General features: G+C 45.9%; 1 protein-coding gene across 4 annotated transcripts in view; it reads left to right on the top strand.

The window, feature by feature from the left end:
* The window catches only part of LOC127585070 (voltage-dependent P/Q-type calcium channel subunit alpha-1A-like), a 486,564-nt gene that overhangs the window by 212,419 nt on the left and 249,696 nt on the right, over positions 1 to 24,449 (top strand). For all 4 annotated transcript variants that reach the window (XM_052042225.1, XM_052042224.1, XM_052042223.1 and 1 more), the window contains exons 7-8: positions 16,474 to 16,565; positions 18,055 to 18,204. In XM_052042225.1, coding sequence (XP_051898185.1) covers positions 16,474 to 16,565; positions 18,055 to 18,204 — 242 coding nt within the window. The remainder of the gene's footprint in view (positions 1 to 16,473; positions 16,566 to 18,054; positions 18,205 to 24,449) is intronic.

Here is a 24,449-nt window from a genome sequence, read left to right as displayed (position 1 = left end):
AATGAGCAGTGGCCAGTTGCCAAGGAACTATGTGAATAAGCAGTGGTGTGTTGCCACAGAGATGATGTGACATGACTCCATCAGATAGGCTCCAGAAATACGTGCCTGTAAACCATGCACGTTTTTAAAAAAAATTATCAGTCATGTGCAAAGCCATTTCAGAAGCAGGTCTGAGGCACGGCATGAAAGGCTGAAATTCAGAATGTAACATCGTTTGCAATACTGTTGTAAGGGGTTGCTTTAATTTCAGTCGGGACCTTTTCCTGCCTCCAAATAGTCAGGTGACTGTCCAGTGCAGTACTGAGGCTGCACTGTCATAAGTATTGTCTTCATTAGTCTCTCAGCTGGCTGAAGCAGAGGAAGAGGGAATGCTCTGGAGCCAATATGTATTCCTCAACCAACATTGTCTGGTCATTATGAGCCCGGGAGAGTGTTGCAGCTGGCGGAGCCGCTACCTCTCAGCTCCAATGATCCGGGTTCAATCCTGACCTCCGGTGCTGTCTGTGTGGAGTGTACACATTCTCCCTGTGACTGCGTGGGTTTCCTCCACGGTGCTCTGTGCAGATTGGTAGCTTAATTGGCCACTGTAACAGGCCCCTTGTGTGGTTGAGTGGGAGAATCCGCAGGAGTTTATGGGATTGTGGGGGGATTAACTAGGACTAGTGTAGGATTAATGTAAATGGAAGCTTGATAGTTGTTATAGTCTCGGTAGGCTGAAGAGCCTGTTTCTGTGCTGTATGACTGTATGGCAATGATTATCACATTGCTCTTTGTGGGAGCTTGCTGTGCACAAATTGTCTGCTGTGTTTAACACGTGAAGACAGTGACTGCCCTTCAAAAGTACTTCATTGTGCTGGTTGAAATACATCTCCTCTCTATCATCTCAAGTCACCTGAGACCATCTCACTGATTATGGAATGGGAGAGGGACTCAACTAGCTCGCTGTAGTTTTTAGTGATTTATTCTCGCTAATAAATCTGTGTAATAGGCTATACCCCGGTATCATATGATTAACAGTGGCTCAGGTCACCGAGTTAGCTAAGGAAATCATCAAGAGATGCCATAAATTAGCCCCAGTGCCCTTGGAGTAGGGAAAAGACAAAACACTTAGGCATCTTGTTCCTGGCAGCACCTTCTTCCTTCTGCTGGAATGTATTTGAGCCATACTGTAGGAGTACAGCAGCAAGTTACTGGCTTAGTTTCCAGACTAATGATCCAGGTTCCCCTCCGTGGTAATTAGGGAATTTAAACTGGTATCTTAAAGTAAAATTAGTGACCTTGAAACTACCAGTTGTTGTAAAAGCCCATCTGATTCACTGAAGTCCTTGCCCAGTCTAGCCCATGTAAACTCCAGACCCCCAAGCAAGTAGGTGGATCTGAAATAGACCAGTTCAAGGCCGATTTAAGATTGGCAAAATGATCAACTTTCTGCAAAAGGAAATAAAGATTTGGTGAATTATGATCTTAATTGATGTCACTAGGCTAGAAAGGGTCAAATGTCCAACTCCTGGTCCTTGTATGTTCTTAAGTATAAACAGACAATCTCAAGCAGGAAGATTTTGGCCTAGACTCTGGTTGGAGGAAGTCCCAGAGGAACTGCACCAGGACATGAATCAGGAGAGATGGGTGAAAACTAAAACAGGTGTTTGTTCTGCAATGTTTTCGTCAGAGATTTACAAGTGCGCTGGGCCCAACATTCCTCTTGTTTGAACACACAGATCATCACTCGTCTGCCAATGTAGAGGATTGAACTTGCAGTGCAATGTGGATGGAGTTGTTTCTATACGTGGCACAGTTGTTACTCTGGTTCTGATGTGTACATTGCCAGCCCCCAGCTCTGCCTAACTACCCCTTCCGTCCCTCTTGAACCTTGCCTCTAAATTGTCAGGCTATTTTTCCAACACCCAGTACTGGATGCTGAGAAATATCCTCCAGTGGGAAAGTTGGAAGTTTTGCTGCCAATTCCTGTCACAAGCTCTGCTTCTGAGCTGCCACCTCTGTTCCCTTTTTGGCACTTGACCCTGTTTACAACTATTTTCTCCCACTTCAGTAATGCCCATCCCGACCTCATTTCATTGACCGCTGAAGCCCCCCTCCGTGCCTTGTTACTTCCAGCCTTGACCGTTCCAACATACTCCTGGGCCTCCTCCCTCATTCCCCTCTTTGTAAACTCAAGGTCATCCAACACTCCATGTCCTAACTCACACCGAGCCCCATTCACCCATCCCACCGCATGCTCCAGTTTCTTCCCACATCCCAAAGATGTGTGGGTTGGTAGATAAATTGCTTTCCAAATCATAGTCATGAGTGATAGAGCATGAAAGAGGCCCCTTTTGCTCATGGGGTTCATGAGTGGTAGAATCTGGGAGGAATTGATGGGGATGTAGGGAGAATAATATGGAAGCAGTGAAGGATTAGTGTAAACGGGTGATTGATGGTTGGCATGGAAGTGGGCTAAAGGGCCTGTTTCCATGCTGAATGATTCCATGATGACGCTTGCTAACCCACACTGGCTCCTGGTTAGGCAATGCCTCTATTTTAAAATTCTTGTCCTTGATTTCATATTTGTCCATGTTTTCACCTGTCCCTACCTCTGTAACTTTCTCCAGTCCCACCACAATCTTTGTGACCCCCCCCCCCCCCCCCCCCCCCCCCCCCCCCCCCCCCCCCCCCCCCCCCCCCCCCCCCCCCCCCCCCCCCCCCCCCCCCCCCCCCCCCCCCCACCCCCCCCCCCGTTCTGGGCATTTGATTATCCCCGAATTTATTTGATCCACCATTGTCAGCCGTGTCTTTACCTGCTGAGGTCCTAAGCTCTGGAATCCCTGGATAAATCTCTCTCTCTCCCTCTCCCTCTCTCTCTCCTCTCCCTCTCTCTCTCTCTATCTCTCTCTCTCTCTCTCTCTCTCTCTCTCTCTCTCTCTCCCCTTCATGTAAAATTCCTCATTTCAATTCCTATGACACCAGAAATTTCAAATCAGAAATTGAAATTAGGAAAGAGACAATCCTCGTCTTTGGTCATTGGCCCTATTAACATCTGTTTGTGCTTGCCCCACCATTTTATTTATTTGATTACGCACCTATGAACCACCTTGTGATGTTGTTGCTACATTAAAGGCACTATATCAATGAAAGTTATTACAGATCGTCCCCGGGTTACGAACGGTTCCACTTTTACAGACATCCATAAGTTGATTTTGTCCTTAAGTTTGAAAATGCACAAAAATCTCTGGATATGGAAACCACATCTCCACAGTATTGTAAGGACTGACATCAAAAATACATGAGACTGATAAGAAAGAACAATTACTAAAAGTGGAGAGAGCAAACTAGTTCTGCCATTCATAGCAACGAATATATGTACGTATGTCGGACTTCTGAAGTTAATAATATTATGGGAGCTTGTTCATATGTAGGGGGTGTCCGTAAGTCAGGAGTAACCCAGAGACAGCCTGCGTTGTAATTGACACCTCTTGTGATGGATCCGCTAGGTTACAGAAAGGTAACTTTACTAACTTAACCAGGAACATTGATTTGAAGCTTCTGGTGTCATAGGAATTGAAATGAGCATAAGTTTAGCACCAAACTTATAATTTTAGTGTGTAAGCTTGTAGAATGTCACTTAGGTGGAATTTTAATTATCCGGATCCAAAATTGGAATGGATCCAATCTTTAGATTTGTATTTTTGATTTTATTTCCTCATGCTAATAAAAATCATAAGAAATAGAACAGAGTTTGGGTTCGTGTCCCTGATTTCTGGAAGATAAGATCTTGCTGAACTTCAGCTTCAAGTCCACTTTCCCACTTCAGCTCCATATTCCTTGATTTCCTTAAGGTGTAAATATCTATCAATCTCAAACTGAACATACTCAAGGATTCTGCAGCCTCAGTCCTTTGGAGTAGAGGATTGTGAAGTTTTACCTCATTTCAGTCCCAGTGCGTGACTCCTTGCCCTGAGACTGTGCTCCTGGTTTGATCCTCTCCACCCTGAGCAACAACCCTGCCAATCCCTCTCAAATGACTGAAAATGGCTTTAAAATTCTGTGGAGAACTCTTTATCTGTTGCATAGATGCATGTTTTTCCATTTCTTAATAAGTGTAACAGAAGAAAATGCCTAATCTTAAGGGTCTCCTCAAAGTCGCATAAAATTGGTATTGGTTTTGGTTTATTATTGTCACTTGCACCGAGGTACAGTGAAAAACTTGTCTTGCATACCGATTGTACAGATCAATTCATTACACAGTGTATTGAGGTAGTACTGGGTAAAAACAAAAACAGAATACAGAGTAAAGTGTCACAGCTACAGGGAAGTGCATTGCAGGTAGACAATAAGGTGCAAGGCCAAACAAGGTAGATTGTGAGGTCAAGAGTCCATCTCATTGTATAAGGGAACCGTTCAATGGTCTTATCACCATGCGATAGAAGCTGTCCTTGAGTCTGGTGGTACGTGCCCTCAGGGTCCTGTATCTTTTGCCTGATGGAAGAGGAGAGAAGAGAGAATGACCCGGGTGGGTGGGGTCTTTGATTATGCCGGCTGCTTCACCAAGGCAGCGAGAGGTATAGACAGAGTCCATGGAGGAGAGGCTGGTTTCCATGATGCGCTGGGCTATGTTCACAACTCTCTGCAGTTTCTTACTTCTGACCTTGCATTCCTCCTTGCATCACTCTGCATCCCAGCAACAGTTGTGCCACTTCTAGGATCATTACAGCACAGAGGTGAGGCCACTGGTCTATCGAGCCTCAGCCATTTCCCAACCCTTTTCCTGTTCCCTTACAGATCTGTCCATTTCCCTTTTGAAAACCATGGCTGAATGTGCTTTAACTGGCCTCTTGGGCAGTGAATTCCAGAACATGATGACCGGCGATGTTAAAAGGTTTCCCCTCAAGTTGCACCTGATTCTTTTTTTTGCCAGTTACCTTGTATTTGTGATTTATGACCCTCTTGCCAATGGGATATGTTTCTCCCTATTCACCCTTCATCTTTTTTATCCTTTTTACTACCTCAATTTACTTATGTATGGAATGATCTGTCAAGATGGCACACAAACAAAAGCTTTGCACTGTATCTTGGTACATGTGACAATAATAAACCAATTCCATTTCCAAGATTATACCAATTCACATCTCGAACTTTTGTAGTCGAAGAACAGTTCTGGTTTCTCCAGCCTTTCCGCGCTTATGTCCCTCTTCCCTGGCATAACCTTTTTATATTTTAATTCAATGCTCTCCAAAGTTCTCAAATCCTTCCCCAGGTGTACTGCACACTATTAACCAGCTTTTCTTCCTTAAATAAAGTCCCGAAATTCCTCTGAATATCCTTGCAGTGTAGCTTCAGTCATCTTGGCACTGGTCTACCACTCACCCCTTACTCTGACTCGTGTAAGTGAGATTAGTGAAGATTCAGCTGCCAAAGCATTTGAAGCATCAAAAAACACAGTGAAGGGGAAAGTATTTAGTGTTTAAAAACTTCTGTCTTATTTTCCTGCCTTAACAAAGTTGCAATGCCTTTTACATATTAACCCAGCGAGGAAATCCTGCCCACTCCACCCTCCCACCCCAAAGGTAAGTTCTGAAAATTTCTGCACAAATGTATTTTATTAAATTAAAAAGGCACTAGAATGTTACTCATATAAAAGGAATATTTGAAGATGTGGAATGATAACATTTGATTTTGGGTCCTCATGCCAACTGGTTGAAAGATTTTTCAGGCATTAGTTGAATGCACCTCCCACATATCCTGATCCAGTGTGCCTACAAAATAACAGAGAGGGTAGTCCAGGGTGATGTAGTAGATGTACTATATTTTGATTTCCAAAAAGTATTTGATAAACTGTTGCACAATGAAAGGTCAGAACTTATATGCCCAGCAAGTTAGCTAAACAACAGAAAACAAAGGTTAGCTAAAGGCAGTGACTTGGGTATGTGGTGTTACAGAGACTTTTGCACCAAGACTTGAGTTGTACATAAGGACAGTTTGGACTTTTGAATCAGAAGTACAATTACCAAATTGAGGAAATAGCCAATACTATGATAAGCTCAGCAAGGTATTAATAAACTTGTACAAAGAGCTAGTAATTGGCAAATAAATAAGCAGGAGGCAGCACATAGAAAGAATAATGAGGCCACAAACTCTTTGAGAGGAAAATGTGGTGCAGTTGAGACTTGAGGTTACAGTATACAGATCACTAAACCAATATAATAAGGCCACAAAGAAACAGGCAGAGCACAGGAGTTCAGAGGGATACAACTGAAAAGCAGAAAAGTTATGTATAAAGCTTTTATAAAGCCTTGGAACACCAGGCACAGTTCTTGTCTCCATTTTACATAAAGAATATAAAGGTCCTGCTGTTAGAACTGGGAGCTGTTCTTGTCAGGAGGGATTGAATAAGCCGGGACACAGCAACAGGGAGTACTGAGGGATGATCTGATTGAGGTATGAAAGGACTAATGTAGTCAATACATTTCCTCTTCCAGGGAAACCAGGAGTAGCAGTCAAACAACTAATCCGGTTGTGGATTTGTAACATCATGTTACAACTGTACAGGTCATTGGTGAGACCACACTTGGGGTATTGTGCTCAGTTCTGGTCGCCCAGCTATAGGAAGGATGTCATTAAGCTGGAAAGGGTGCAGAAAAGATTCATGAGGATGTCACCAGGACTGGAGGGCTTGAGTTATGAGGATAGGCTGGGACTTTATTCCCTTGAGTGCAAGAGGCTGAGGGGTGATCGTATGGAGCTATATAAAATCATGAGGGACGTAGATAAGGTGGTTGGTCAGTCTTTTTCCCAGCATTAGGGAGTCTAAAACTTGAGGGCATAAGTTTAAAGTAACTGGGGAAAAATTTAAAAGGGACCTGCACGGCAAATTTTTCCACACTGAAGTTGGTGGGTTTATGGAATGAGCTGCCAGAGGAAGCTGTAGAGGTGGGTACTGTTACAACATTTGAAAGACATCTGGACAGGTACATGGACAGAAAAGGTTTAGAGGAATATGGGCCAAACGTAGGCAAGTGGGATTAGCTCAGGTAGACAACTTGGGCGTCATGGACAATTTAGGCAGAATGGCCTTTTTCCGTGCTGTGTAACTCTATGGGTTCAGGAGAAACCTCCTTGCCCAGCAAGTGGTGGGAAAATGGAAGACCCTCCCTTCCAAAAGGATTTCAGCAGACTTTTATGAAGGGATCTTAGACAAAGTTGAAGGAGAAAGGAATTCATGGAAGTATTGGTGGAATGAATTGGAGGGATGGGAATCATGTGCAGCATAAACCAAGGCATGGATCAGATGGAGTGGTCCGTTTATGTTTTGTGAATTCAGTCTAATGGTTTGCAGATTCAGTTTTAGTCATTCTTCAATTCCTTGTTGAAGTTAATCCGAATGCCAGGCCTTACTCTGGTTGAGAGTTTTCTTTCATACTTCTGTCGGATGTGGATGAGTGGCTCTCGCCGTTGTCTCTCAGTCGTCTGTGGGTTCAGGTTCCCAGTCCAGAACACAAAGATCTAGGTTGAAAGTCTGGCGTAGTTCTGAGGGAGACCCAATCTCTTTGCATTTTTGTAGCCTCTTTCACACCGCTTTTAGGAAATTCTAGAGGGATTTATAGCCATTAAGTACTTTTGAAGTGTAGTTGCTATTGTAATGAAGGAAATGTTACAGCAAATTTGCACACAGCAAGATCCCACAAACAACACTGTGGTACTGCTGAATCTATTCTTTCGATTTTAGTTGAGGGATTTGAAATAGCCAAAGGCACCAGGGAGAACTACCTTGCTCTTCAAAAAAGAATGACACATGTGGCAGTAATAAACCGATTCCAATTCCAAGTTTTATCAATTCTTTTCCATTCTCCCAAAAGGGTAGAATAAGCCTTGTCTCAGTATCTCATGCAATAAGCAGCACTTCCGTCAGTGCGTCATTCCCTCAGGTCTGGACCGTAGTGTCAGCCTGGATGGTTTTGTGTGTTCAAGTTTCCAGACTGGGACTTGAATCCACGACCTTCTAATTCTGAGGCAGATATTGGGCGCCATTGAGCCCTGGCTGACACGGTGCCGCCACATCCTGTCTATCAGCTTTCTGTGCTGAATCTGTTTGTTACTTTGCTTTAAAGATCCTTGTCATGTACAATGAGTTCCAGTTTCTCTCTAACATCCCTTTGTAATTCTGAAGTGGGGGAAAATGAGAAGATTTGTTTATGTAGAAGAAAAATCCCTGGAGGATTCTGTGGAGGTAAATGCAGAGAGACTTGAAGTTTAGTGTCACAGTCATACATACATAGGGTATAAATGCCATGAAAGTTAGCTTTTTACAGCAGCAGCACAGTGCATTACAAACAAATTAACATAAACTTCAATTAGCATAAATTATATGTAACTCACACGACAAAATAAATATAACAACATTAATGCAAGTTAAAAGAGAAAAAAGGAAATATAGTCCGAGGTAGTGTTCGGGTTTTTTATGTTGGTTCAAGAACCTGATGGCAGTGGGGAAGAAGCTGTGGTTGAACCTTGAGGTGTGGGACTTCAGGCTCCTGTACCTCCTGCCTGATGGCAGCATCGAGAAGAGGGCATGGCCCAGGTGGTGGGGGGAGTTTCAAGATGGGAAGGACAGAACAGAGATGAAGGAGACCAGGGAGGTTAACACAGACACTGGAGCCTGGGTAACTGAACATATACTCCTAATAATGCGTCTAATTGGAAGGCCCTATCAAAGACCAAACACAGGCACAACGATCTCCAGCTGTAGAGTAAGATCCTTGGAATCTTCAATGATTGTGAGGGAGGAGTGGGCTTGATGGACAGAAACACCGAGGAGTTGAAGGGCTGGAAGAAGAGGGAATGCACAGGCAGACAAACAGGCGGAGCTGCTCCGTCGCCTCTCCGCTTGACTAAGTACATGTTATTTAACAGAACAGAGAAACCAAGGAGCTCCTGTACAAAAACAAATGTTATTTTTCTTGCTCTATCCTAGACAGCCCTGGATATTTTAGTTTTGCAAGGGAGGCACTATTTTTCTGCTGGTTTTGCTATTCAGTCAAGAAGCTTTGCTACAGCAGAGTCACCTGACCTCATGAAAATGCATGAAAAACATCTTCGAATGCGAAGCTGCTGAGTTTACAGAATGTGAAGCTGGTCTGACTCCATCCTCAGATCCTGAAAGGAAGGATTGGGACTGGAGAAGGAGGAAGGCCTCAAGTTTGGGAACTGGTGTGTACAATTCCCACCGGGGATGTGACAGCACTTCAGGGGGAGCCGAGGAGGTGAATGGGGATGTTAGTTTAATTTAGTTCATTGTCAGGGTGCAATGAAGTTCCTTGCATGAAGCTCACAGAGTAAGCAATAAACATGGTAGTAATAAATACCATAACAAGCTCAAAGCAGCAGAAGGGTGCAGAGACTGCAGTGCAATCTGAAGGAGTGCAAAAGGATGAGAGAAGTAGAATTAAGAGTCTGAGAATATGGCAGCACCACTGGGAACCGGATGTGAAGGAGGTGTTTGGTTCAGAAATCCGACAGCAGTGGGAAAGAAGCTGTTTTTGAATCTGGACATCCGGGCTTTCAAACTCCTGTATCTTCTCCCAGAAGGTAGAAGAGAGAAAGGGAATGGCCAGAGTGTTACTGTGTACACTGTTTACTCTGTGAGCTTCATGTGAGCAAGGACTTACATTCCCCCCTGGTGTTTCTGATGATAAATTAAGCTAACTTAATTAACTAACCAAGTTAACTAACATCCCCATTCACCTCCTCTGCTCCCAGGGTGTTACCAGGATTGGAGAACTGTAGTTGTAAGGAGAGGTTGCTCGAGCTGGTGTTGTTTTCTGTGAAAGGAGAGAGGCTGAGGGGAGACATAATTGAGGTGCATAAAACGTCTTCATTCCACCCCTTTCCAGAAGGTGGTGGTGAGCTGTGTGCTGGAGACTTCTGTCTATCTGGTGAGGGTTATGGTGGCTTCAGTATAATTGAGCCAATTCAGCAGGCAAGCACATTGCTGTCAGTCTGGTGTCATGTAGGTCAGAATGCTGAAGGGCCTTATGGCACAGGAGGAGGCCATACAGCCTGTCATGTCCATGAAGACTATCCCACTTCCTAGCCTTTAACCCATAGCCTGAGACAACAGGAGATGTTAGTGATGGATGAGTTTATACAGCAACCCAGTAATTTGTGTTCACCAGACCATACTGCTTTATGAATTTCAGCCTCAGTTAATCAACTGATCTAGGTTTAGTTTGAAGCTGGGTCTCTGAAACTCTGAGCCAGGCCTCTCCATTACTGGGCCAGTAAGCTCAGCATCACCACACCTTTCTCTCTACCTTAACCACATGGTCTACACTGTGGGCTTATCAGATGCCTGTGTCTGTCTTCATGGTGAGCACAGACAAAATGATCCCACTCTGCTAAACCCAGCTGGCCCAGGGAATTTGCCCAGGAACCCGGGACACCATTGCAGTGCATGAAGGAAAAACAGGAAATTAATTCTCTTTAATTTCTGGTAACCCATTCTGGAAGCTGCTGGTTCTCATCTGTGTCTGTCCCACGGGATCAGGGAATCACTTGCATCTGCTCCGGTTCTGTGGGTTCTGAGGTGACTGATGAAATTAATGTTTGTTAGGAAATGCACTCCTTCCAATGCTCACACAGGACTTCTGTGTGCTCTTGGTGCACAGATTTGAGGTTCTAAATTCAATCCTCAATGCTCCATCTCTCTTTGGAGCAGTCATAGGCCGGAGATTCCATTAGCTAATGGGGATCGTGCTTTTCCTCAAGGAGGCTTTGAGCACATCTTTGAACCTTTCCCTCTGTCTGCCTGGGGATCTCCTCCCATAACACAGCTGAGAATAGAGTGTCTTTCTCAGGACCCTGGGGCTGGGCTTGTGAACCATGTGGTCTGCCCAGTGGAGCTGACTGAGTGTAATTAGGGCCTTAGTGCTGGGGATGTTGGCCTGGGAGAAGACATTTACGTTGGTTCGCATCCTGCCAGTGGATCTGGAGGATTTTTGACAGACATCTTTGGTCGCTACTTTCCCTTGCTTGAGGTACCTGCTGTTATAGCATTGGTTTATTTTGTCACTTGTACCGAGGTACAGTGAAAAACTTGTCTTGCATACTGTTCGTACAGACCAATTCATTACACAGTGCATTGAGGTAGTACGGGTAAAAACAATAACAGAATACAAAGTGTCACAGCTACAGAGGAAGTGCAGTGCAGGTAGACAATAAGGTGCAAGGTCTTAACAAGGTAGATCGTGAGGTCCAGAGTCCATCTCATCATATAAGGGAACTGTTCAATAGTCTTATCACAGTGGGATAGAAGCTGTCCTTAAGCCTGGTGGTACGTGCCCTCAGGCTCCTGTATCTTCTGCCTGATGGGAGAGGGGAGAAGAGAGAATGACCCAGGTGGGTGGGGTCTTTGATTATGCCGGCTGCTTCACCAAGGCAGCGAGAGGTATAGACAGAGTCCATGGAGGAGAGGCTGGTTTCCGTGATGCGCTGGGCTGTGTCCACGATAGTCCAGATATCAGAAATGTAGAAGGATCACTGTTGCCTGATAAACTCTAGGTTTTGTGTCAGTTGTGAGATCTTGGATTGTAAAACACCTTTTCCACAGAGAACCTGGGCAAGATTGTGGCTTTGGGCTGGGTATGGAGACAGATGTGCAGACAGATGTGGTGGGGAATGGGGCCAGATGTGAGGACAGGGTGCAGTGGGGGTGGGGCGAGGTGTGCAGACACTGTGGGGAGTGGGACCAGGTGTGCAGACACTGTGGGTGGGGCTAGATGTGAGGACAGTGGGGAGCGGGACCAGGTGTGCAGACACAGTGGGGAGCGGGACCAGGTGTGCAGACACTGTGGGGAGTGGGGCTAGATGTGAGGACAGTGGGGAGCGGGACCAGGTGTGCAGACACTGTGGGGAGCGGGACCAGGTGTGCAGACACTGTGGGGAGTGGGGCTAGATGTGAGGACAGTGGGGAGCGGGACCAGGTGTGCAGACACTGTGGGGAGTGGGGCTAGATGTGAGGACAGTGGGGAGCGGGACCAGGTGTGCAGACACTGTGGGGAGCGGGACCAGGTGTGCAGACACTGTGGGGAGTGGGGCTAGATGTGAGGACAGTGGGGAGTGGGACCAGGTGTACAGACACTGTGGGGAGCGGGACCAGGTGTGCAGACACTGTGGGGAGTGGGGCTAGATGTGAGGACAGTGGGGAGCGGGACCAGGTGTGCAGACACTGTGGGGAGCGGGACCAGGTGTGCAGACACTGTGGGGAGTGGGGTAGATGTGAGGACAGTGGGGAGTGGGACCAGGTGTACAGACACTGTGGGGAGCGGGACCAGGTGTGCAGACACAGTGGGGAGTGGGACCAGAAGTAGGGTCAGTACAGTGGGCAATGGGGCCAGATGTGAGGACAGAGGACAGTGGGGAGCGGGACCAGCTGTGCAGACAGTGCAGTAGGGAGTGGGACCAGAGGTGAGGAGAGGGTGCAGCAGAGGGCAGGGTCGGGTGTGTGGCTGCAGTCCCGCCAGAACGCAGGGGCAGAAGCCGTGTGCGCGGCTGGGAGCCAAGGTCTGGGCACAGCTGGAACTGTGTTTTGTGACTGGAGTGTGGTGAGTATCGGGATGGAGAGTTTGGAGCATGGTAGAGATCAGGATTGGGGGTTAGGTGTGGGGGGAGGGGGGAGGGATAGTGATCTGGAGACGAGCGGAATCGGGATGGGGACTCAGGGACTCGGGGGTCGTTGGGAGTGTGGACTGATGTGCCTGGAGAGGGAGGGGTGTGAGGGCTGATGGAAGGGGGTCTGTGGAAAGGCAGGGGTGGTCCGAGTGCGAGGTAGTGAGAGGACACTCAAAGTGAAGAGGTTCAGGGACACCGAGGACTGAGGGTTTGGGGGGGGGCAAGGGGTGGTTAGGTGAGGAGAAGACCCTGGCTGTGGACCTGTCTCTGAGCCCACTCGTGTGTGCATATGTGTGTGTGTTTTTACATGCTTGTGCCTCTGAGAGAGTGCATGCTTGTGTGTGTGTGTGTGTGTGTGTGTTTCTGAGAGAGCAAGTATGTCCTATCCTTTATCGCGGATCTCAGCTTGGAGGTGAGGTCATGTGACTGTTGGGCAGGTCAGAATTGGCCTTGGACACACAACAGACTGTGTGTGGTGGAATCTGCAGCAACAAACCCCATGCAGAGTCTCGACCCAAAACATCGTTGATTCCTCTCCCCCACAGATGCTGCTTGACCCGCTGAGTTCCTCCAGCAGATTGGTTGTAGCTCCAGGGTTAGGCTTGATTGAAGGTCTGCTGCTCCTGCTGTTGCTAGGATCCACTTGAGGGGAGAAATGACAAAGTTGTGGAACTGGTGATTTCAGGAAACAAAAGAAAATTGAGAAAGAATGGAAAAAAATCCACTCTCCGTGTTAATTGAGTTTTGTAAATGCAACAGGATGATGCAAAACGCTTTCATCAATATTCACGTGGGAACCAACAGTACATTGAAATAAATCATGATGAAAGACAGTCATTGATCCTCAGCTTAATATAATTCCGATTCAACTGAAACCTGCCTTGCTATGTAAACAAGCCAACCCTTGTCAGTGTTTCCACTGATATTGAATGCATTGTGTGGGATTCTGATACATTGCTCGTGCCATCATGCGTACTCACTCTGGTCAGCCATATCAATGGTTGGAAGCTGCTGGTGTGAACTCGGTGATCCTGGCACACACTTTGGTGTGGAGCTGGAATGGAGTATTGTGCGATGTTTAAGCCTGTGTTCCTCCAGTCCTTGCAGACCCTGTGGTGGGCATCAGAATTGTGAATGTCACACAGAGCCGGCGGCACAGCTCAGGAGTCTGCTGACGGCTGTCCCTTCACATGGTCCTGCATCCTGTGGTACCTGGATTTCACTGCTGAACCCTGTTCACCCCACAGAAAGATTTCAAGTCTAGTGAGGCTGCTGAGTTCTCAAGCTACAGTGTGCACTAGTGTGTTCCACCTGCAAGGATCAGTGCATCCAGAGTCTGTAGAAGGACAAGGGCAATGGGCACAGGCGGACACCGCCACCCACAGATTCCCCTCCAAGTTACACATATTGGAAGTATATCACTATTCCTTCATTGACCTGAGACCAGAAACCGACCTCCAGGTAGTTGGTAAATGGTTTATTATTGTCACAGATACAGTGAAAAACTTTGTGTTTTGCAAGCCATCCATACATATCATTTCAAAACATAAGTACGTTGAGGTAGTACAAAAGGAAAAGCAATAACAGAATGCAGAGTATAGTGTTACAGTTACAGAGAAAGTGCAGTGCAGGCAGACAATAAGGTGCAAGGACCACGATGAGGTAGATTGTGAGGTCAAGAGTTCATTTTTATCATACAAAAGGTCCATTCATGAGTGTTATGACAAGATAAGATATCTTTATTAGTCACATGTATATCGAAACACACAGTGAAATGCATCTTTTGTGTAGTGTTCTGGGGGCAGCCTGCAAGTGTCGCCACACTTCCGGCGCCAACATAGTATGCCCACAACTTCCTAACCCGTATGTCTTTGGAATGTAGGAGGAAACCGGAGCACCCGGAGGAAACCCACGCAGTCACGGGGAGAACATACAAACTCCTTACTGACAGCAGCGGGAATTGAACCCGGGTCGCTGGCGCTGTAATAGTGTTACACTAACTGCTACACTACCGTGCCTGCCCTTAGGAGAAGTAAAGGGAAAAAATAATTGGTGGGAGTTGTCTATAGGCCACCAAATGATAACATTACTGTGGCACAGGAAATAAACCAAGAGATAGATGTAGCAATGGGACAGAAGCTGTCCTTGAGCCTGGTGGTGTGTGTTTTCAAGCTTTTATATCTTCTGCCCAATGGAAGGGGGGGAGAGGGGAGAATAACCAGGATGGGGTCTTTGATTTAGTTGGTTCCTTTCCTGAGGCAACGGGAAGTGTAGACGGAGTCAATGGAGGGGAGGTTGGTCTTCATGGTAGACTGAGCTGTGTCCACAACTCTCTGCAATTTCATGAGGTCTTGGGCAGAGCAGGTTCCATACCAAGCCATGATGCATCCATATAGCTTGCTATAACAATGTATGAGAACCTTCACCACGTGAACTGCAGCCGTTCACCTTGAAGACAGTCTGGGTGGGCAGTAAACATCGACATCACCACTGATGCCCAGCTGCCAGGAAATAGTATTGGATTTCAAAGTACGATCTCAGATTCTGTGTAATTAGAAGCGAAGGACTGAGCTCTTGGTTTAGAGATGTTTCAAGTTGGACCCTTGGCTGTTGTTGTGTTGCCTGCTGCCTATCGTAGGTGTTACTTGGCGATTTACAATTGGCACAAACATTGTGGGTTCAAGTGAAAAAGAAATCTGTTTCAAGCTCCCAGTCTTGACTTGGATTCAGGGATTTTGTTGGAAAGTAAATGTGTGTAAGTTAGTTCAGGATCAGGCTGATAAAATTTGCATGAACCAAAATTCAGCAGCAAAAATAAGACAGTGATGTCTTCTATTATGTATGGGGCAACATAGGTGTGTGGAATCCCCAATTGCCCCTGTACTGAGGGCACGCTGAGCCATTTCAGAGGGCTATGGAGAGTGAGCCAGGTTGCTGTTGTCTGGAATCACATATTGACCAGACTGGATAAGGATGGCAATTTCCTTCCTTAAAGTGTCTCACTGAACCAGATGGGCTTTTATGATTATTCTGTGTGTTCATGGTCACCATTACTGAGGCTAGATTTTTATGCCAGATTACTTAATTAACTCAAACTCCCCAGCTATCATGGTAGGATGTGACACCTGAATCTTCAGCACAGTGTCCAATTGCTGGTCCAATAAGATAAACAGCCAATGATGTGAAATTGTCACTTGCATGATGATCTATAATCTTATCGGAGTATCTAAAACAGGCAGGAAAGAGGAATGGACAAACTGTCTGCCTGTGATTCTGTATTTTCCTACATACGTTGTACAAGGGCGAATCAATGGGGATGTAGAGACGGACATAGAGTATATAGAACATAGAACACTACAGCACAGTGCAGGCCCTTTGGCCCACAATGTTGTGCCAACATTTTATCCTGCTCTAAGATCTATCTAACCCTTTTCTCCCACATAGCTCCCCATTTCTCTATCATTCATGTGTCTATCTAAGAATCTTTTAAATGTCCCTGATGCATCTGCCTCCACAACCTCTGCAGGTAGTGCGTTCCACACACCCACGGCTCTCTGTAAAAAGCTTACCCCTGACATCCCCCTTATACCTTCCTCCAATCACCTTAAAATTATGCCCCCTCGTGTTAGCCATTGTCGCCCTGGAAAAAAAGTCTCTGACTGTCCACTCGATCTATGCCTCTTATCATCTTGTACACCTCTATCAAGTCACCTCTCATCCTCCATCCTCCTACTCTCTCTATGAGAGTACAGCTCTGATGTGTTGTTGTGGGTGCAGATATAATGTGATCTTTTTTCTGTTTCACCTCCACAGTATTGTTGCTACAACGGGGGCAGAATTTGACCTTCGAACTCTGCGCGCAGTGAGGGTCCTCCGACCCTTGAAGCTGGTTTCTGGAATTCCAAGTAAGTATTGCACCTTGTTCCAACGTCTGTCTCAGAAGTACTAAACAGTAGATTGTCCATCAGATGCACTCAAGAAGAATGCTCCACACAGTACTAAGATATGCACTTAAATAACCTTAACCTGTAGGGGAACGTCTAAGTGTTGAAAGGTGGGATTGGGCAGCAACCAGAGGTGATGGGCTGAATGTCCTCTTTCTGCTTCATATTTTTCTTATGATTATGTAAGTGTTACAATGTGGTCTTCATCGTGTCAGCTAGCAGTGATGTACCCACTGTACTGAACCTTAATGCTGGCAGGAGGACCTGAATTTCATTCTGGGCAGGTGAAAAGTCAGATGAATTGGAAACTGATATCCTGCTGCAGAAATGAAGATTGAGCTACCCTCAGAATAAAGCAGCAGGAAGAGTAAGCCTGTTTCACCATTCAGTGAAATTATCAAGAACACCACTTTCCCTGGCTTTCCCTATAAACCCTTGATTCCCTTGTGGTGTAAATGTCAATCTCTGATATGAATATATTCAGTGGCTCTGCCTCCACAGCTCTCTAAGGTAGAGAATTCCAAATATTTGCAACTCTCTAAGAGAAGAAGTTCCTCCTCAATGATCGATGTTGTATCCACCCTGAACCCAATGCTTCGATGAAAGGGGAGAGAGTTGGGGACACATAGAAAAGCTAAAAATGTGGTTCATTTTGATGCTGTTGGCCACCTACGACTTAGTTAAAATTGAGAGTGGTTTCCAATGTTACCATCCGTACATCACTCAGAGAAGAAAGCCATTAACTTGGACTGGTAGAGCTGATTAACACTCAGAAAGACATATGAGCAGCAACTTTCATTGTGGTTCCTCCGTCATAGCAAGGTCAACCTAAGTGCCATCAAGGGAGTTATCATAAAACAAACTCTTGATACCAAGGCATATGAGATGCTAGGTCAGCTGACCAGAAACTTGGTCAAAAAGAGGGGGTTTAGGAGATGTTTAAGGAGGACATTTCGGAGCATAGGACCTTGGTAATTGAATGTGTGGCCTCCACTGTTGAAGCAATTACGTTTAGGAATGAGCCAGAATTTAGGAGCACAGGGGTTTGGGGGAACAGGAGGAGAAATGGAGGGGTGGGAACAGGGAGGGATTTGAAAACATGAATGAGAATTTAAGGTGTGGCTTAACAGGGGGTTCGGTGGTTGGTGCAGGTTAGGACACGAGTGTCTTCTTTGGATGCCCGCAAATTTACAGAGAAGGTTAGAGTGGTTAAGTCTGGAGGTAACAAGGGGCAGGGTGTGGGATTTAGCAGCAGATGAACTGAGGCAGTTTGGAGAAGTTCTGGTGAGATCCAGGGGAATGATCATGGACGAGGAGGTCCATTCACTTGCCTGATTTTGCACAAAGTCCTCACCTTCCCTCAGTTAATATCCTTTGTTTGTACCATATTCAGAGTACATTAAGATTCTTCTTTGCGGAAAGGAGCTCATGGAATATCTTTGTTTTTCAGGTTTGCAAGTGGTGCTGAAATCCATCATGAAGGCAATGATCCCCCTGCTTCAGATTGGGCTGCTGCTGTTCTTTGCCATCTTGATGTTTGCCATCATTGGGCTGGAGTTTTACATGGGCAAATTTCACAAGGCGTGCTTCGACAGCAACAGTACGTCCGTGTGTCTCGTCTGTGTTTGTAGAATCAGACATGACTGCAATCTTTTCCAGAGATTTTCGTTCATATTCATATTTCATATCTTATAGCATAGGAGTAGATTGTTCGGCCCATTCTGTCTATGCAGGCTCTCAGGGCATTCCCATCAGTCTCGTTCCTCCATGTATTTCTACATAACCTGTTCTGTCTCTTACACCAATCAACTCTCCCCGATTCTGCTGCCACCCACCTACACACAGAAGTATTCAGAGTAGGAGTAAGCCATTTCTGGTGGTTAGTGAATGCTTTTTCTTTATTTAACAAGGGATGTAGGTATAAGCTAGGTACCTATAGGCCAGTGAGCCTTATAATATATCTTTAAGATAAGATATCTTTATTAGTCACATGTATATCGAAACACACAGTGAAATGCATCTTTTTTTTGCATCGAGTGTTCTGGGGGCAGCCCACAAGTGTCGCCACGCTTCTGGCACCAGCATAGCACGCCCACAACTTCCTAACCCGTACGTCTTTGGAATGTGGGAGGAAACCGGAACACCCAGAGGAAACCCACACAGACAAGGGGAGAACGTATGAAATCCTTACAGACAGCGGCCGGAATTGAACCTGGGTCGCTGGCGCTGTAATAGTGTTACACTAACCGCTACACTACCGTGCCTGGTCAGGAAATTATGACTGATCATGTAAATTTATTATCCTGCTTTTTCCCCATATCCTTGGATCTCTTTAGCCTTTAGAACTATATGTAACTAATTTTAATACATTTGCTCTAGGGATAAATAACCTACTAACTAATACATCTTTGGGACGTGTAAGGAGCTTGCAGCACCTTGGGAATCCCAGATGGTCACAGGGAGAGCATACAAACTGCACACATACCTCACCTGCGGTCAGGTTCAAACCTGGCTTGCAATAAAACACAACAGCTCCAGTATGAGACATGTCTTCTCCTTGACCAAGCTGGTAAACCCTGAGACTAAGTTAGATTTATGTCCTCTTCTCTGGTGCCTGAAGTTAGTGTATTTGTTGTAGCTCATTGGTTTACGCGCTTGTCACTATCTGAAGTTTGTGGGTTCAAGTCCCACTGCAGAGACTTGAGTGCAATAATCTTGGGTGCAGCACAGGTTCTCCCCAGGTTATGGGAGCGTTCTGTTCCCGTGAACTGTTCACAACCCGGACTGTTTGCAAGTCGGAAATGCGGCCACTAAACGAGTTCACAGGTGGGCCGAGATGCCTGGAGCCGTGCAGCAGCCAGCAAATCCATCCCTCCGGTCTCCCAAACGCTCGTTCAGATGAATGGGATGTACATATGTCTAGTGTTCATAACCTGGGGACGACCCAGACTGAGAAAATGCCACATTGTCAGAACTGAGGCCCCGTTTAATCCCAGGTGCCTGTCAAAATTCTGCTGGAATAATTTCAAAAAAACAGCACAGAGTATTCTCCAGTGTCCTGGGCCCAATGTTTACCCCTCATTCAACATTACTAAAAATTAGATGATCTGCTCCATCCCATGTTTATGTGAGCTTGCTGTGCATAACTTGGTTGCAGTGTTCCCTTCCTTGCAGCAATGACTACACCTAATTGTCGGAGATTGCTGGGGGATTGAGAAAGGGGCTTAATAAATGGACCTGCTCTTCTAATAAAAACAGAGAAGTTGTAGAAGCGCTCAGCAGGTCAGGCAGTATCTGTGGAGAAAGAAACGATTAACGTTTCAGCTCCAATGCCGTTCATCAGAAGTGGAAAAGTTTTAGGTGGCAGAGAAGGTGGGGGGAGGGATGGTGGAACAAAGGAAATATCCTTGATAGGGCAAGACTTAATGTGGCAGTTAAGGAACAGTTAAAATCAGATTAAGCTTGCTTGTCTGATGGTAACACTGTGGGACGTGACCAGGAGGCCAGACTATACAACAAAGGAAAAACTGAGCCAAACTGCTGATAGGCAGAAATGAACAGATCTGATCCAGGCAGAAAGTTACCTGATGTTGGAGAATTTGATATTGAGTCTGAAGGATGTAATGTACCCAGGGGTGTCATTGTTGAAGCTTGCATTGGACCCCATTGTAACAGCGCTGTTACAGTGCTTTCCTCCTCTCCTGTCTGGTATTGATGGGAATTGACTGCATGGCTCGTGTGGTTCTGAAACGCATGGACTGCCTGTCTGCTCTGTTCCCTGGTGTGCTGATCTCAGTCACAGTGACAGCTGGAGGCACAACAACACCTCCAGACCCATTTGTTACGGAGGCGATGGAACCAGCGTGTCTCAGACCAGGATCCAGATAAAGTGAATGGGAGATTTGCCATTAATAATGTCCACAGGAAGACAGCTTTACATTTATGTTGTGCCACTCTTTTCCGGACGTCCTAAGGTGAAAAAAGTACGTTTGATGTGCAGTCACTGCTGCAAGGCAGCAATGTGATCATCAGTTGTAGTCACACTACGAGGTTCCCCTGCTCCTTCAGCATGCGACCGGGAACCTTTCCCATCCACCTGAGAGAGCAGATGGGGGCTTGGTTTAATGTCTTAGCTGAAAGGTGGCACCTTCTGGTACAGCACTGGAACATCAGCCGAGGTTTTGGGGCTCGTCTGTGGAGTGGGCGTTGAATCTGCAACCCTCTGACTCACAGATGAGAGCACATCCCACCGGGCAGACATTATGCATTAACCTTAAGGTCCGATCTGAAAGAAGGCACATCTGGCACTGAAGCACTCCCTCAGTACAGCACCAGCCTAGATCATTGTACTTGCTTCTCCTTTGGGCAGGAGTCTGTGTCCTTATAAATTCATTCTTTCTTTGTGGTTCTGATGTATTGCCCTAATTCCCCTCCCTCATATCTGAGAGCTGACATTAGACATGTACGACAAGCCTACTTGGGAAACTAATTGATGCAACTCTTGATGGTCTGAACGACAGTCTGAAACATCTCTTGTGTAACCATAACTTAACCCTTGGATACCAGGTTTCATTCAAGCAAATCTACACTGCTGTCCTTGCAAAGTCCTGAAATGATTCCTAAGATGCCCAGAATTGCTTCCAGCGTTCGAGGTGTCATAGAGTCATACACTTGGAAGCAGGGCCTTTAGCCTACCGAGTCCACATTGACCTTCAAGCACTCATTCTACACTAATTTTATTCTTCTCATCAGCTCCCCCTAGATTCAACCACTCACCTACGCACTAGGGATTACTTACCGTGACCACGGTCTAACCAGGCTTTGTATAGCTGGAAAACAACTTATACCCTCTTGTTTACTCCATAAGTAAAGGCTAACGTTTCATTGCCCCTTTTTGATCGTTCTATATACCTTTCTGTGATACTTTGTTGATCAGTGTTTGTGAACATTTGAACTAGTTGTTGCAGAAATGTGAGTTTTATATCACCATTCGAAACCTTCCATAATTTTGGGATGCATGATTATCAGGTGCTTCTTTCCCTCAAAATATTTCACAGTATATGTTACCGTTCTGTAGTCAGAGGAAATAAATGAATTCTACCCGGCGAGCCTGACATCAGTCATGGGTAAATTATTGGAAGGTATTCTGAGGGACAGAATATATGTGTATTTGGATAGACAGGGCCTGATTAGGGATAGTCAACATGGCTTTGTGCGTGGTAGGTCATGTCTCACCAATCTTATAGAGTTTTTCGAGGAGGTACTCAGGAAGGCTGATCAAGGGAAGATGGTGGATGTTGTCTACATGGACTTCAGCAAGGCCTTTGACAAAGTCCCACATGGGAAGCTGGTCCAGAAGGTTAAGTCACTTGGCATTCAGGATGTAGCCGTCAATTGGATTCAATGTTGGCTTAGCGGGAGAAGCCAGAGAGTGGTAGTAGATGGTTGTCTCTCTGATTGGAGGCCTGTGACTAGTGGTGTGCCGCAGGGATCGGTGCTGGGCCCGTTGTTGTTTATCACCTATATTAATGATTTAGGTGATAATGTGGTAAACTGAATCAGCAAATTTGCAGATGACACCAAGATTGGGGGCGTAGTGGACGGCGAGGAAGGCTATCAAAGCTTGCAAAGCGATCTGGACCAGCTAGGAAAATGGGCTGAAAAATGATAGCTGGAATTTAATGCAGACAAGTGTGAGGTGTTGCACTTTGGGAGGACAAACCAGGGTAAGACTTACCCAGTGAATGGTAGGGCTCTGAGTTGTGAGGTAGAACAAAGGGACCTGGGAATACAGATCCATAATTCCTTGAAAGTAGCATTACCGGTAGATAGAGTCATAAAGAGAGATTTTGGCACTTTGACCTTCATAAATCAGGGCATTTGAGTACAGGAATTGGCATATTATGTTGAAGTTGTATAAGACGTTGGTGAGGCCAAATTTAGAGTATTGTGTGCAGTTCTGGTCACCTACCTACAGGAAAGATATCAATAAGCTTGAAAGAATGCAGAGAAAATTTACAAGGATGTTGCCGGGACTTGAGGATCTGAGTTACAGGGATAGGCTGAATAGGTTAGGACTTTATTCCCTGGAGCCACAGGAGAATGAGGGGAGATCTTATAGAGGTATACAAAATTATGAGGGATATAGATAAGGTGAATGCATGCAGGCTTTTTCCCCTCAGGCTGGGTGAGACTAGAACTAGAGGTCATAGGTTTAGGGTGAAAGGTGAAATATTTAAGGGGAATCTGAGGGGGAACTTCTTCAGTCAGAGGGTGGTGCGAGTGTGGAACAAGCTGCCAGCGGAAGTGGTGGATGCGGGTTCAATTGTAACAGTTAAGAGAAGTTTGGATAGGTACATGGATGAGAGAGGTATGGAGGGCTATGGTCTGGGTGCAGGTAGATGGGACTAGGCAGAAAACCAGGCTGGCTTGGACTAGATGGGCCAAAGGGCCTGTTTCTGTGCTGTAGTGCTCTATGACCCCTCACTATGAAGAAATTACACTGTTTCGTATGCAAAGAATGGAGATGTAAAGTATAGTTCTGGGCTGGGGAAAGGAAAATTTGCTTTTCTACAGCACCTTACACCTCCCTTTTTGGGAATCTAAACTTCACAGTCAATGAAGTACTTACAAAGTTTATTTACTATTGTAATGTAGCCAATTTGAACATAGCAAGATCCCACAAACAGTGATCTGGCAATAAGGCAGGCACGGTAGTGTAGCAGTTAGCGTAACGCTTTGCAGTGCCAGTGACCCGGGTTCAATTCCAGCCACTGTCTATAAGGAGTTTGTATGTTCTCCCCGTGTCTGCGTGGGTTTCCTCCGGGTGCTCCGGTTTCCTCCCACATTCCAAAAGGTATACAGGTTAGGAAGTTTTGGGCATGCTATGTTGGCGCCGGAAGCGTGGCGACACTTGCGGGCTGCCCCCAGAACACTCTATGCAAAAGATGCATTTCACTGTGTGTTTTGATGTACATGTGACTAATAAAGAGATCTCATCTTGTCTTATCTGGAGCCACACACAATCTGCTGGAAGGACTCAGCAGGTCAGGCAGCATCTGTGGGGGAAAGGAACTGTCGACGTTTCGGGTCGAAACCCTGCATCAGGATTGAGATTGGAGAGGGAGATGGCCGGTATAAAGAGGGGAAGGGGAACGGCGAGAAAGGATTCCGAAGCGATTGGTGGACTGAGGAGGGGTGTAAGATGACAGGCAGGAGGTGCCAGGTAGGGGAGGTGAGCAGGGGTGGAGTTGGGAGACAGTGGCAAGTGAATGATAGATGGAGGCAGAGAGAGAGAGGAAAAAAGAGGAAAGAAAAACAGGTGTAGCGAGGTGGCGGGGGATCGTGACGTTAGGTGACTGCTGCTGGAGGGAGGTGAGCAGGACCACAGAATTCTACCAGTGCTAGATTCTGATAAATAAAGGAAGTGAGAATAGGAACCATTAGGGGAGAGGTGTATGGCAGTTGGAACCAGACTGGGGGGGGGGTGGGGAACCAATTAATCTAGTTTATGTTGATTTGAGGGATAACATCATCCTCGATATGGTCCTGATGCAGGGGTTCGACCCAAAACGTCGACAATTCCTTTCCTCCCACAGATGCTGCTCGACCCGCTGAGTTCCTCTAGCTGATTGATTGTTGCTCCTTGATATAGTGTCCAGGGATCTTTTACCTCCACCCAAGACAGCAGGTTGGTTCAGTGTCTCATCTGAAGGATGGCAGCTCCAACACTGCAGCACTCTTTCAGTTAGTTAGTTTAATTTATTGTCACCAGGGTGCAATAAAAGTCATAGTCATACAGTTGTACAGCAAGGAAAAAGGCCCTTCGCCCATACTTGTCCATGC

The sequence above is a fragment of the Pristis pectinata genome, chromosome 31 (genome assembly GCF_009764475.1).
Source record: "Pristis pectinata isolate sPriPec2 chromosome 31, sPriPec2.1.pri, whole genome shotgun sequence".
NCBI classification, from domain to species: domain Eukaryota; kingdom Metazoa; phylum Chordata; class Chondrichthyes; order Rhinopristiformes; family Pristidae; genus Pristis; species Pristis pectinata.
Note: the sequence above shows the minus strand (reverse complement) of the source record. Positions and strands in the feature narration are given on the sequence as shown.